The 14,184-nt window shown below is 52.6% G+C and overlaps 1 protein-coding gene across 5 annotated transcripts; it reads left to right on the forward strand.

Moving 5' to 3' along the window:
* The first annotated feature begins 496 nt into the window (after nt 1-496).
* Zdhhc1 (zinc finger DHHC-type containing 1) lies at nt 497-13,720 on the forward strand. 5 transcript variants are annotated; one of them, XM_047529550.1, is made up of 12 exons: nt 497-549; nt 1,844-2,086; nt 6,929-7,108; nt 8,384-8,522; nt 8,638-8,739; nt 8,982-9,182; nt 9,282-9,440; nt 9,664-9,776; nt 12,595-12,677; nt 12,883-12,973; nt 13,110-13,188; nt 13,299-13,720. In XM_047529550.1, the coding sequence occupies exons 1-12, from the start codon at nt 541-543 to the stop codon at nt 13,580-13,582; spliced, it is 1,683 nt and encodes a 560-aa protein (XP_047385506.1). In that variant the 5' UTR covers nt 497-540; the 3' UTR covers nt 13,583-13,720. The 5 variants fall into 5 exon arrangements, 4 of the variants coding, with proteins under 4 accessions (XP_047385506.1, XP_047385508.1, XP_047385507.1 ...); XR_007105515.1 differs by lacking the exon at nt 12,595-12,677 and having other exon boundaries at nt 13,299-13,441; XM_047529552.1 differs by lacking the exon at nt 8,982-9,182 and having other exon boundaries at nt 9,402-9,440.
* The last annotated feature ends 464 nt before the right edge of the window (nt 13,721-14,184 follow it).

Consider the following 14,184-nt stretch of genomic DNA (forward strand, 5'->3'; position numbering starts at 1 on the left):
AAGACAAACAGGAGAGCTATTTGAAGGTAATTATAGCATCCACCATTTAGTGAACATTTGTGTGTCAGGAATTTGCTTACAGTATCACTGGTCTATATACCACCCTAGGGAGTATCCCTGCCCCATGCCCATTTTTCAGATGAGGAAACAGTTTTCTCAGCAAATGCAGTCAAGAGCCAACGTAGACCTGTTTCTTCAAAACCAAGATTCTTTTTTCTCTTGAAGATACAGTAAGTGACCAGAAGACTGTACTTGAATCCTTGAGAGAAACCTTAGGTCACTTCATTTAGCTTTGAGGTGAGACTCCTCCGAAGTCACTTCAGATACTGTCAAGCTTGACCTGCAGGATGCTGTGCACCTTGGGTGGGCTGAAGAGCAGAGCAGTGGCCCTATGGAATGGGCTGCAGTAGGAGTTTGAAGGCAGGACAGATGGACCAGATGGCTTTGGGTGGGGCAGGATTTCATACCACTTGTCATCCCCACATTTCCTTTTATTTCAGATGTTTTCTCAAATCAGCGAACATTTACTGAGCATCTGCTATGTACAAGGTACAGTTCTGGGTATGTGGGGGAGGAGATGTGGGGAACAGAGGTGAATGAATCACAGCATGTTTGTGGCCTTTGAGGGACGTTGTTATATTGGGGACAGACACATGGGGATGGCAAAGTGTTCCAAATGGCATAGTGACAGTTCCAGTAAGAACTGAATATAATGACCCCGCACTCCGCTTCCTGGATGAGGGAATGCTTGCAGTGGAATCTGAAAATCAAGTTATATTTTGTTGGGCTGGTGTTCCAGGCAGACGTGCTGAGATGGGGTCTGCCATATCTTTTTGCTTAGTCAGATTCTGGACCAATGGGCAGGGGCTCCTGAAAAGAGTGTCCAGCTGCCAGGACTTCATCCCTGGCTCCTGGCCTTACCACCAAGAGCTCAGAGTTGGCCTGTCTTCCCAGATGCAGTGCTGCCTGCCTCTGCTGGAGTCCCATCTTGGGTCCAGAAGATACCGGGGTGTGGGGGTCTTCTCTAAGATCAAGCCCATCCTTTCCTGTCCTGCATATTATCCTTGGACACCAGGCCAGCTGTTGGGTTGCAGGGAAGCAGAGCAGGGGTGGGACATTGCTGCCATCTGGTGGTCTGGCTCTGGCTAAGGCCTGGATCCCAGTGCTCCCTCAAGTGAAGCAAAGAGTATTAGCCCACCTTTGTGTGTAAATCTACCCAGGACCAGATTTACCTAGAGAAACACTGTCATTTCTGCTGCTGGAAGGAACCAGCAGGAATCTGCCCTTCTCTTGTGTGCTGGCTCTTCCCTAGCCAAGAAACCTTAGGCAGCCCTTCTGAGGCACAGGAGAAAGGTCTAGAGTTCCCAGTCCTGAAGGGATTGTGTGTCTACTGAGGGGCAGAGGCCACACCCCTATCTGAGCACCCCCACTCCCTCTTTCCCTTAGAGAGACTAAGGGGGCCCTCTCTGACACTTGCATTTGGACTTCAGGATGGAGGTGACTAATCCTAACAGAATCAGCATGTGTTCTCATGGCTCTGGCCCCAGACTGATATTGTTACCAGATGAGAACATGTCTTATTGGGTTTCACTTTGATGGCTGTGGAGACAGAGCACTTTGAGTAATAGGCAGCCACACTGTGTTCTGAATAAAGCCTGCACCTTCCTACCTTGTCTTGGTCAGGCTGGGACCAGATCTTGCTCTGGGGCTCTGGGATAGCCCTCTACTGTCACCCTCCCTGCACTGCCTGTCTCTGTTAGGCTAGGAACCCAGGTTCCCCTTTAGCCTGGACTCCCACCTTGGACGCCCTCTGGCTAATGCTGTACTCTTTTTCTCTCTGGAGATGAACATCTGCAACAAGCCTTCCAACAAGACAGCCCCTGAGAAGAGTGTGTGGACGGCACCTGCACAGGCCAGTGGACCTTCCCCAGAGCTGCATGGCCAGCGGTCCCGTCGGAATGGGTGGAGTTGGCCTCCTCACCCGCTCCAGATTGTGGCTTGGTTGCTGTACCTCTTCTTTGCTGTGATTGGCTTTGGAGTCCTTGTTCCTCTCCTGCCTCACCACTGGGTGCCTACTGGCTACGCTGTATCCTTAGGAAGGTGTGGGGCTGGTGCATGGAAGAGTGGGGGCACTGGATGGATGGAAAACAGAGGCCTGAAGCTGGATCCAGAGCCTCAAGAAGCAGTGTGGGGCAGAGCAGGGCAGGCCCAGATGTTTCCCTGCCCAGCTGTTTCCCAAGCCGCGCCTGACTCCTCCTCTGATAGGGCAAGTGGGTAGATCTAAAATACCTTAGAGCATTTAAACCCCTCAACAGAAGGGTCTTATCATCTGTAGTGCCACAGGAGCCATCAGAGAAGAGAGCATTAGAGCTTCTTCAGATTGATTGTACCCAGAGCTAAACAGATGGCAAATTGGGGAGTAATTATTCCATTTGTGAAAGAGTTTGTCATGGTAGAATTTTTTTACATAGTAAGTTTCCTGGTAAATTTAAAATGTGGTTTTATTTACAGACAGATTATTATGTTGTGCCCAGAATTTCTTACATGCTCACTGATTTTGTAAATCAGACCCTTTTTAGGGTGAGAAATGTGACAAGTGGTGACATAGAGATACTCTGAAAGATCTGGGAACAGTGACAATCAGGGACTTGACTGGGCCTAGTGTGACTGCCCCAGCCCTGGCACAACCCCCAAGAGTTGTAAGGCTGGGGACCTTTGTGTGCCCTGTCCGGGGAGCCCCCAGGGGATGTCCTGGTGTGTGCTAGAATGAAGAGTCCTGGGGGAAAGAAGAGCAGAGCAATGAGAGCCAGGAGCATAGTCAGTGGCCAAGTATGGTCCCCGTTTAACCCCTTCAGGTCCGCACATGACTGAGCAGCTTCTCCAGCTTTGGGTCTCAGCTTCCTCTGTCTTTTGGGAAGAATTGTCCTTACTTCCTGCAGGTGGGTGGGGACAAGGAGCACATTAGGATGTGTGTGAACACCAGAGGGCATGAGCCATTAAGTGGAGCATGTGCTCTTGGGAGATCGCAGAGCCCTTTGCTGGTGAGTGACAAGGGCAGGTGAATGAAGAGGACTCTAGAAAAGATTGTCAGTCTCAGATACCAGCAGTGTCATTGGGGTCTTCCTGGTTCACTAGAGCTCAAGGTCCTCAGCTGTATGAATGGAAAGCTGAACCTTCCTTGAGGCGATCAACATGCATTAGTGCAGTTAGGTTGAAGGCTTTGTGGGACATTCCTCCTGAGGTCTAGAGTGGACACATCTCTCACTCAGGATTACCTGACTTTCTGCCATCAGGGTACCTGGGAAACCAGGTGAATAACCATGGTTTGGAGTGAGTAGAATCAAAATAACAGTAAACAAACTAACTAAAATTTATTGAGCAATTATAGGTGTCACCTACTTTACCTGGGTCATCTTCTTTAATCCTCATAATAATCCTGTAAAGAAGATATTCTCCCCATTTTGCTAATGAAGAACTGGGGCTCAGAGAGAATAAGTGACTTCCTGAGGCCACTGGTACCCAGTGAGGCCAGAAGGACTGCTCAGGCAGCCTGACTGAGGAATGGGATTGTTTGAGGGTTTGGTCTTACCCACATTCACTGTCCATCCACTTTGGGTTATGTGGAGGCTCCCAGAGTCACCTGGTTAGGGTCCCTGACCAGGGCTGCATGGCTCTCCTTCCTTCTATCAAAGTCTCCTTTTTTTTTTTTTTTTTTTTCCAAATGTGTGTGTGTGTGTGTGTGTGTGTGTGTGTGTGTGTACGTGCGCATGCATGTTTAGAGAAAACGTCTAGAAGGTTTGTTTGTTTGTCTTTAGGTACTGGGATCAAACATGTGAGTAGACAAATTCACTAAACTATACCCCTCAGAAGGATTTTTTTTGGGGTACAAGGAATTGAACCCAGGGGTGTTTAACCACTGAGCCATGTCCCCAGCCCTTGTATTTTAGTTTGAGAGCAGTTCTCACTAAGTTACTTAGAAAGCCTCCTTCTTTTGCAGACTCTCTCAAGGCCCCTGAGGAATGAGGTAGGGTAGTGGTGGGTACCAAGTACACACCATGGGCCTGGAACTGGCCTGGGCCCAAGGGCTGCAAAGATGAGCTCTGACTGCTCAGCTGCCAGCTGGAGGAAAGGTTGGTAGTTTGGACATGGTGGCCACGCCACACTGAATATGGGGTAGGAGCTCAGAAAACAGACTGTGGGAGCAAAAGGAGGCCACCGATACTGGCTTCATGTCCAGAAACATACTTATTGCTTGTAGCCTCTCCCAGCATGCTTTGGGCTTCTCCCCTTTCCTCTGATACTGATATCATCAGTCATCAAGTTGTATTGATCTCACCTCCTTTTAAAAAAATTTGTTTTTAATTATACATGACAGTAGAGTGTATTTTGACATATTATACATACATGGAGTATAGCTTCCCATTCTTTTGGCTGTGCATGATGTGGGGTTACAGTAGTTATGTATTCATATATGAGATTGCACCTCTTTAATAGCTATCAAACTTGTCCCTTCTCACTGCCATTTATCTGCCTCTCTGGCCTATATGACCATTTACTTTCCAAGCAAATCTCTCTGCATACCCTCACTCTTGGCCATCTGCATTCCTGTAGCCATATTGTCCTTAAAAAAAAAAAAAAGAATCTGGTAACAATTCACAGCTCAAAAACCTCTAATGGTTTCTTCCTATCTAAGGAATGAGGTTCAAGATCTCTATCTAGCCTTTAGGCCTCTCGATGTCTGGACTCTGTCTGTCTCCCAGGCTTCCTCTTATTCCCCCTATTTTCCTCTGTTTTGACAACATTGGAAGACCCCTTGCCCCTTTGTCTACCCCCAGTACTCAGCTAAGTCAGAGATCAAGAATTAGTAGCCTATGGGCCAATCTGGTTTTGTAAAAACTAAGGGAAAATTAACACACAAAATGTCCAGCTCTCGTTCACAGGTGTATTTTGAAAATTATTTCTTTAACATTTAAATATTGAGAGATCTCTAGTTCCTTTTGAAAAACCAGAATTTGGCAACATGGGGCCTCCTTCTTGTATGACAGCTAGAAACTGGGACCACACATCAGCCACTCCCCTCATTGACACCTAGCATGTTCCCAGGAGCCGCAGTATCCAGCAGGCCCCTTTCTGCCTTCCCTTCCCTTCCCTTTGAGCGCTCTGTTGTCCATTCCTCTCCATGTCTCAACTGAGACTATACTTCCTCAGGGAAGCCTTCCAGACTCTTTCAGACTAGATGGGGTCACTCCGTTACAAACACATACCCCTGTGAACTATCTTCATTTAATTAACCTGCTATTTGATTAATATCTGCATTTCCCACTGGACTGTAGGCTCCTTGGGGCTGGGAATCAAGTCTGTTTAGCCCCCACCGTATTCCTTAGTGCCTGCATAAAGACCTTGGTAAACAGTTGAATGAATGAATCAGAAGGTGGGCAGGACAAGTGCTGGAGCAGGCAGGAAGCTAAATGTTTGCCCACATTGAGTGTTTAAGAGGCTTAAATGGTGAGATACTGTGGTTGGTGGAACTGGAGAGGTCTGAGAGGAGCCAGAGCAAAAGCGACCTTTGCCCTGAGCTGAGGCATGAACTTCATCTGGAGAGCCCTTGAGAGCAGAGGGCCTAAGGTTTAAGCTTTGAAAAACTCACCATGTGACCTTATGAAGGGAATGCTGAAGGGAACCAGACAGAAGGGGCAGAGTCAGGAGGCTCTTGAGTGACCCAGGCAAGTGGTGAAGACCTGACCCTGCCTGATCCCTGAGTAGATTCTTTTAACCCTTGGTTACTCATGAGGAGTAGTCCAAAGATGCCAGGCAGTGGCCATAGGGATAGAGGTCAGTGGTAGCAATGGGTTGTCCAGCTGTGGTACAGCACATTAGGGTGGAGCTTGGCATTTGGCTACTGGGAGGGAGAGGAAAGGAATTTGGACAGCTGATGGGTGAAAGATGGAGGATGAATTATGATGAGTTTATATGATGGAGGGATGATAGTTATCTGGTTACCAAGAGAATGGATGAAGGGTCACAGGTGGGGAGATAGAAGAACGAAGGGTAGGTAGACGACTGTATGAGTGGAATCTTATTGGTTAATTTTTACAATCAAACAAGTTGATGGCATATCATCTCCTGAATTTGGCTCAGTTATTGAGCAGATAGGTCCTAGCACAGATGTGTTTCAGCTCCAAGAGTTAACTGTGTTGTTCCTGGGCAGGCCCTGAATATGTCAGGCCATCCCAAACACTCATCCCAAGGCTCCAAGTGCCTGGTTCCCCTTTCTGCAAGTGGTTCTTCACCTGGTCCTACTGCTTAAAGAGAATGGCTGCTTCCCTCTTGGAGCTGATTCCCTGTGAAAGCAAGATAAACAAGTTCAGGACTTAAATTTATTTATTTTTTGGTCCCAGAATTGAACTCAGGGGTGCTTAACCACTGAGCCACATCCCAGCCCTTTTTATATTTTATTTAGAGACAGGATCTTGCTAAGTTGCTGAGGCTGGCTTTGAACTTGAGATCCTCCTGCCTCAGCCTCCCTAGCTGCTGGGACTACAGACATGTGCCACTGCCCCTGGCAGAACTTAAACTTTAGGTCCCTGGACCCTCAGACCTTCTTTCACTTCACCATCTGGAATATAAAACCAGAAACTCGCCTGAAGTCAGATCAGCCAGGACCTACCAGGCCTGGAGTGGTAAGGACAAGGCTCTGTGGTTAGGCCCCTGGGTGGCAACAGCAAGCAGTGGCCCCTCTCCTCCATTTGGGGCACTTGGGTCTACTGAAGAGGACTGATGAGGAGGTTCCTGGAAGGCTGGAGGCAGGAGGTGTCATAGGAGGTCTCTGCATAAAGGTAGTTAGCATGGCGGTAAGAAGTTTTCTGGCCACAGGAGTGGGCAGGGCTTCTAGCCAGCAGAATGTGGAGTGAGTCTTTAACCTGCTGGGCCAGTGCATGGGCGTCATCTTTGCTGGTCACCTTGTGGTACACCTGACTGCCGTCTCCATCGATCCAGCAGATGCCAACGTACGGGACAAGAGCTACGCAGGGCCCCTGCCCATCTTCAACCGCAGCCAACATGCACACGTCATCGAAGACCTGCACTGCAACCTGTGCGATGTGGACGTGTGAGTGCATGTGTGTGAATGTGAGTGTTGGGCCACAAGTGTGCCCGGGGGCCTGCCAGCAGGGTTCAGGATGGAGCGGGGCATGCGAGGGCTTCACGTTCAATCTGATGCCTCAGCCCCTTCGTGTTTCCCACAGTCAAGAGTCTTGATGGAATGACTGAGAACTGGGTGCCTGGAAGGTGAGAAGAAGTGATTGAATAGATGAGGTGTAGCACTGCTGACAGTTCAAGTACAAAACATTTGGCACTGTCACTACTACAAACATTTTTAATGACTAACTCACCAGTTACATCCCCTGCCTCAGGAGAGAGGAGAGTCAGTGCTTGAGTGCTCTGGGCCATGTGCTGTGTACAGCCCCCCGACCAGGTGTGCAGCGGCTTTCTCCCTTCACAGAGGCAAAAAGAACCTACCACTGAGAAAGCTGGGAAGTTGGTCTGAAGTCACATAGCTACTGAACAGCAGAGACCTGGCTGCCTGCTCCCTGAGCAGATTCTGTAAACCCTTGGTTACTTGTGAGGAGTAACCCAAAGATGCCAAGAAACTTGCTCCAGTTCACACGGCTAGTGAGGAGAGGAGTCAGAATGTGGAGCACCAATTCACCCTTGGTCCCAATACTTCTCTAGGGCCCATCCCTCCCCTTCCCTTCTGGGTCTTTCCAGTCTCCTAGCCTTAGGTAGGGGGTGAGGGATGGAGTATCACCCAAAGCAAGCTTCACATGTGAAATCTGAAGACTTCCACAGCCTGTTAAAAGTGGTCTGTTCATGGGAACAAGAAAGCTCACAGCATGAAGGTGCTGAGCACTTGGGCACTAGGCCATCCTGTCTTTCCTTACCAACCAGTCAGCACACGTTTCTTTGTGGCTGCTCTGGCAGTTGCCTTCCATTCCAGGCCCTACTCTTACACATTCCCTTAGGTCTTTTGCTGGTGCCTACTGGGGATGGGTCACTCCCACTTGCATCCTAATGTAGTCTCCCCTCATCTGAACCCTGCCACGAGCTCCCTTAATGCCCACCCAGATGGCAGCTTGCTCCTCTTCTTTTGGCTCCCTTTCTATTAGCCCACATATATTGAGGTTTAGAAGAATGTCAGTATAAAAGCGCCCCCTGCAGTATCAAGGAAAGTGATCCAAAAATGGAATTGTAAGGAAGAGCAATGCAGGCCCTAGGCCCAGCAGCCTGGTCACTTCTGGACCGCATATCTGCGTCTTCTGGCCTAGTGCACGGGTCCGTGCTTGGAAAAGAAGCCCCTTTTCCATTCACAATGACCGTCACGTAGATGCACCATCCCAGAGCAAGATCCCATAATGGAGCCCCTCCTTCCTGCTTCCGGGTGTGCAGCGCTTCGGGAGCCCTCGCCTCTAGAAGTCTCACCCTGCAGTTCCACAAGGGGGAGCACGCGCTCCTCTGCCAGGCGGGTAATTGGGCTCCGGGCCTGGCGCTGGGGGTTATTACACCCACTGCTCTTGGTTGGGCCACGAAGGGCAAGGGCTGGATAGGGTCCCTCGACCATGCGGTGCCTTCTGCCCGCAGGAGTGCGCGCTCCAAGCACTGCAGTGCTTGCAACAAATGCGTGTGCGGCTTCGACCACCACTGCAAGTGGCTCAACAACTGCGTGGGCGAGAGGAACTACCGGTGAGACACCCTGGGTCTGGGGGTGCGCCTGTCATTGTGAGCCCTGGACCTTGCACCCTGCTTGTAAGAAGGGGTGGGATAGGGGGACCTGGGCCCCTCTTTGAGAGTGATGCTTCTAGGGTACTGGCTGGAACGTCTGAGGATGGGTTTGGGGTCTTTCACCTTGGGGCCTGGAGAAAGGTGGGAAGCCTGAAAAGAGGCCACATCTTCAGCTTTGCCCTGTAATTTTGGCTTCTGAATAGTTGGGGCTGTGAGGGCCAAGATGCCCTTACTAAGCTGGAGCCCCTGGGTGCTGATAGCTACCCATGGCTGGGCCAGACTCTTTCTACACAGTGTGGCATCTGCTTTACTGGGTGTCCTCCTCCTGGTGCTGGTGGCCACTTATGTTTTTGTGGAGTTCTTTGTCAACCCCATGCGGCTGCGTACCAACCGACACTTTGAAGGTCAGTTTGAGTTCCAGGCCCACATCCCCACCATCCCCTGGGGTTTTTTTGGTTACCGGTCCCAGACCTGATTGAGCACAGTCTGCCTGTGCCTTGCAGTCCTGAAGAACCACACCGATGTGTGGTTTGTATTCTTGCCTGCTGCCCCTGTGGAGACCCAGGCTCCTGCCATTCTGGCCCTGGCTGCCCTACTCATCCTTCTTGGCCTGCTCTCCACAGCCCTGCTTGGCCACCTGCTCTGCTTCCACATTTACCTCAGTAAGTGCTGTCTTACTTATCTGCCCTCACCTGCCTAGACTATAGACCCTTGAACTGTAGGGCCCTGAAATCAGGCCCCTCACCAGTGCTGGCTCCCTGACCTGGTTCTACCCCACAGCTTAGGCTAGATGGGGACAGAGGTTAAAGTGAGGGACTGGGTGCCTTCCCTCTCCATTCTGAGCTCTAGGGTCTCCTTTCCACTGCTGAACCCTCTCCTCTCCAGTGTGGCACAAGCTCACCACCTATGAGTACATCGTGCAGCACCGTCCACCACAGGAGGCAAAAGGGGCCCACAGGAAGCTTGAGTCGTGTCACCCCAAGATGCGACCGATTCAGGTATAGAGATGGCCTAGAGGGCTGAGGGGGTTGGAGATGGGCCTGGGTGAGTGGGGGCTGGACTGTGCAGTGAGAGCCAATGAGTAGACAGGGCAAGGCAATTCTGTTTGCCTGGAACAGCAGTCAGAATATGGGGTGCTGGGACAGAAGGACCCATCTTGTACTAGGTACAAACATGCCACCAGTACAACCAGAGGGAACCCTGCAGGTCTGTGACCCCATGTGAGCACCTGTCCGGGCTCCAGGCATGTGCTGCAGAGAGCAGAATATGGAGCCTGGATGCAGGCAGGTCAGGGCTACAGAAGAGAGAGGGATAGACCAATGACTGGGTCAGCAGCTGGGTGGCCAGGATGGATCCATCAGTTCTTTCCATCTGTGATCTTGAGCCCTTATACCCGTTACTCTATTTTATCCTTTGAACAGCCCAGGAGACAGGTACTGTCACCAGCCTTTGTTGCAAATGAGCACACTGAGGCCTAGAAAGGTTAAACAGAAGCTGGGGCTGGGAAGAGTTAAGGCCTCTGCACACTGAAGCAGGAACCCTTCAGCCCAGGCTCCAGCTTGGCCAGCCCAGCCAGCCTGCTGCTGCTGAGCCTATCACCATTCCCACGCCCATGGTTTCCTGAGGTCAGCAGCTGGGGGTGGAGGTGGTCCAGTCCTCAGAGCCCTGAGGGACTGGGAAGGAAGGGGGCCCAGGCAGGCTTTACTGGGAAGGCTGAGCCCTGGATCCCCAATTCTCATGGCAACTGGACACAAACACAGGCTGGTGGGCGGGTTGGAAGAGCACTTGGGACCCACCTCCTTTGTTCCCATTGCTGGTGCTGAACTCTGCCCGTGGGCCAGGATGGAGAAGTCCTGGCAGTTAGTGGAGACCCCCTACATATCATTGTATGCTTGCCTGGTGCTGGGCACTGATTTGATAAACACAGTTGCAGCTATTCTGAGGAGTGGGCATCATCCACATGCCCACATCACAGAGGAGACAGCCTCAGAGAGGCCAGCAAGAAACTTCTCAAAGCTTGTGGCAGTGCCCATTGAGGGCGGGCTGCTCCTGGGTGCTCAGAATCCACAGTCCTTTACCTTCACCCTGCTTAGGCTTTGGGACCAAACGTGGCAACACAAGGACACCTAATTTCTGTACTGTTCATCTGTAAAGAAGTTGAGGGAGGCCTACCCAGTAGGAGCTGGGTGCATGTCCCTTCTTACAGAAGAGAGCTGAGGTGTTATGGTACCATTTGGGAATATGCAAATGTTTCAGGGTTTCTGAGAGAGCATCCTGAGGGACAGCTGTGAGGAGAGGAGGGAGATTTCAGTGGAGAATCCCTGGTGACACTTTCAGATTATCCAGTTGGGTAGGCCCTGGCTCCTGTCCCATCCCATCCCAGGGGCCCTAGGGCAGGCTTTGCCCCTCTCTGCTGGGCCCTGGAAGGGTGCTGAGTTCACACTGGGGGAGGGAAAAGATGTTGGGGAGGTAGGATGAGGTGACACACACCTTTAATCCCAGTTACCCTGGGGGCTAAAGCAGGAGGAGTGGGTTCCAGGTCAACCTGGAGAACTTGGGGAGACCCCTTCTCAAGATACCAAACAATTGGGGAAGGCTACCTTAAGACCCCAGTTCCTGTGACTGGCCTCTGACCCCTTACGCTGGACTCCTCTGATTAGTCAGGCACCTCCACACCTCTCCCTAAAGGGTCATCCTGGGCAGCAGTTGGGTGCAGCATTTGCCTGGGGCCTCCATCTTTACACCTGTGCAACCAGTCGGCTCCCAGCTGGGCTCTGTCTGCTGTCCCCCAGATCTGCCAGGGCTCCAGCAGGCAGTTTTCCCACCCCCACCCAGCAGGAATGCGGGAGGGGCCCCTCTCTGGAGCCGTTGCCCCTAAACATAAGCTTGTTTTAGAGACGGAGTTACAGTGTCTGCATTAGTCAGGATGCCTTGGTATCCATGGAAACGGCTGTGATCTGGTGACAGCTGTCCGGGTGCTCTTCTGCTGGCGGCCCTACCCCCGCCTTCATTCTTCACACCACGCCCTTCCTGGGCTAGCTTTTGTTTCCTTACCTGCAAGTCCTTGCGGACGTAATTGAGGCGCGTGCTGCGTGCTGCGTTGTGGGCCTGCTGGCTCTTGTAACCTCAAGGCCCCTTCGATTTTGGAGGTTGCATCTGCCGCCCCAGTGTAGTTGTGAGGACCGCAACTGGTGCCGGATGGGGGCTGCGGCACTCTGCACCACCTGCTGCCTTCCCTCTCCGGGTGGGGCCTTGGAGAACGCACGCTTGCATGTCTCTCGCCAGCAGCCGGAACTGTGGAACTGCGGCTGGGACTCTGCAAAAGCAGCGTCCCTAGGACTCCCATCCGAGGGAGCTGGCGAGTCGCGCACATGACCTCGGTGCCCACAGCGGCCTGTGAACAGCTGCGTAGTCTCCCAGCCAGGGAAAGAATCAGATCAGAGGCTGGAGCCCTGGGTGGGGCCAGGAACAGGAGGGGGCATCTCTGAGCACCTCTTCCCTACCAGCCCCTTGGCTGAGAGGCTCTAGCCAGGCGTATTGGACCCATGAGACTGGAGCCTTCCTGGAGAAGGTGCAGTTTGACTAGATGAAGTGAGACCTGGAGATGATGTAAGATCCAGAAGCAGGGTCTCATTCTGCAGAGGGGTTTTCTAAGCATAGCTGGGAACCTGAAAAACAGGCCTCCTGGGGTGAGGCCTGGGAACCCTCACAAAGGCCAGTGAGGGCTTCTGCTGTTGGGTACTGTGTGGGCTCAGGTTTTTGGAGTCCCTGGATCCACACCTGGCTTCCAGTCTCCCTGATATCCACCTTCCCCAGGAGATGGAGTTCTACGTGAGGACCTTCAGCCATGTACGCCCAGAGCCCCCTGGCCAGGCCAGGCCTGCGGCAATAGATGCAAAGTGAGTGCCACCTGGGCATCTCCCGTTAGTATGGCAGGGCCATCAGAGGTGGGAGAAAGGGGTAGGCCAAGGCATAGGTCTGGTTCTGGCCCAGCATAGCCTTGGATGGATCCGTACCCTTCTCTGCCCTTTGCTAGGAAGGGACCTCTACCTGGGAGGGATTTCAGGAGCAGTTCCCAGAAATTGCCTTTTTGCCTTCCTTCAGTCCCTCCAGGTTTCTTGCCACCGGAGGCCAAGTGGAACATTCACGACCCTCCTCAGACACACTGACCCTGCCTCCCAGGATCCGACCCCAGGTAGGAGGGACTGGGCTTGGCACTTTTCCCAGGTGGAAGGACAAGGAAAAGAAGCCCCTACGCTGCTGCACGCTTCTGCTGCGTTTGGCATTGTGGAGTCTGGGGAAGCAGCCCTCAAACTTCCCTGTTTCTGCAGAAAAAGAGGAAGCGGCGCATGTATAAGGTACCGAGGTCTGGGATCTTGGACCGGGAGTCGCCGCTGCCCAGGCTTCGGGGTGAGTGCCCCACCCTGGGGTTCTGCTGCAGTGGGGGCGGGGCTCCGAGAGAAGGAAAGGCTGAGCCGAGAGCAGCAGCCCCTAGTCTCATGCTCCTCTCCACTGTGCAGGGCTCAGGGTCCCAGGCCGCCACTCCAGTTCATCGACTGATTCCTCTGGTGCCAGCCCGGTGCACGCCGCTGGTCCTGCAGGCGCCTACCACTCGGCGTCTGCCGAGTCCATGGATGAGATTCCAGTGGCTCAGACGCGCCTAGGCAGCGCCGCCCTGGCCGCCCCTGGGAGCAGGGGCCGAGAGACTGGTCTGGCGCTGCAGGCTCGTGCGCCCGCCGTTTTCGTGAGCCCGAGCAGCGGCGAGCCCGGGACACCGGGAGGCCGGGAGGGCGGCCTGCCTTAGCCGCATCGAGAGGCAGGAGGGCCGAGGAGTAGCGGCCGGCCCTACTCTCTATGCAACACCCCACTTTCGCCGCACCGAGTGCACTTTAGGGGCCCCGACCGCCGACGGGATCGGCTTTGCTCCCCTACAACTCAGCAATATCAATCCCACCCGCCCCGAAGCTCCAATAAACTTTTTTATGCTTTTGCGGACTTAGTGCTTACTTTCCCAGTGACAGGGCCATGGACCTTCCCAGGAGTCGGACCATGGCCAATCGGCTTGGAGGCAGAGGGTGGAGTAGGCCACTACAGTAGATGTCTGTCCAGATTGCCATACCGAGGCGCTCAGTTTGGGGATTATGATTAGGAAAGGCCCCGGAAGGCTGCCTGAAGGATGTTATGTTTTGCACGTGGGAGAACTGGGTAAGCAGCCTTTAGGGTCCAGAGGTAGAAGCGGCAGCAGAGGCTGCGAGGTCGAGGTCGTGGCGAAATGGGAATGAAAGGAGGCGGCCAAGAGCTTTCTCCCCGCGACCGGATAGCGGACAGAGCATGGCATTCTAGAGCTGGGCAAACGTGATCCGCTCATTATCATCTTCCTCAATGCTCTGTAAACTGGACCCTAGC

Source organism: Sciurus carolinensis, chromosome 16 (assembly GCF_902686445.1).
Source record: "Sciurus carolinensis chromosome 16, mSciCar1.2, whole genome shotgun sequence".
Lineage (NCBI taxonomy): Eukaryota > Metazoa > Chordata > Mammalia > Rodentia > Sciuridae > Sciurus > Sciurus carolinensis.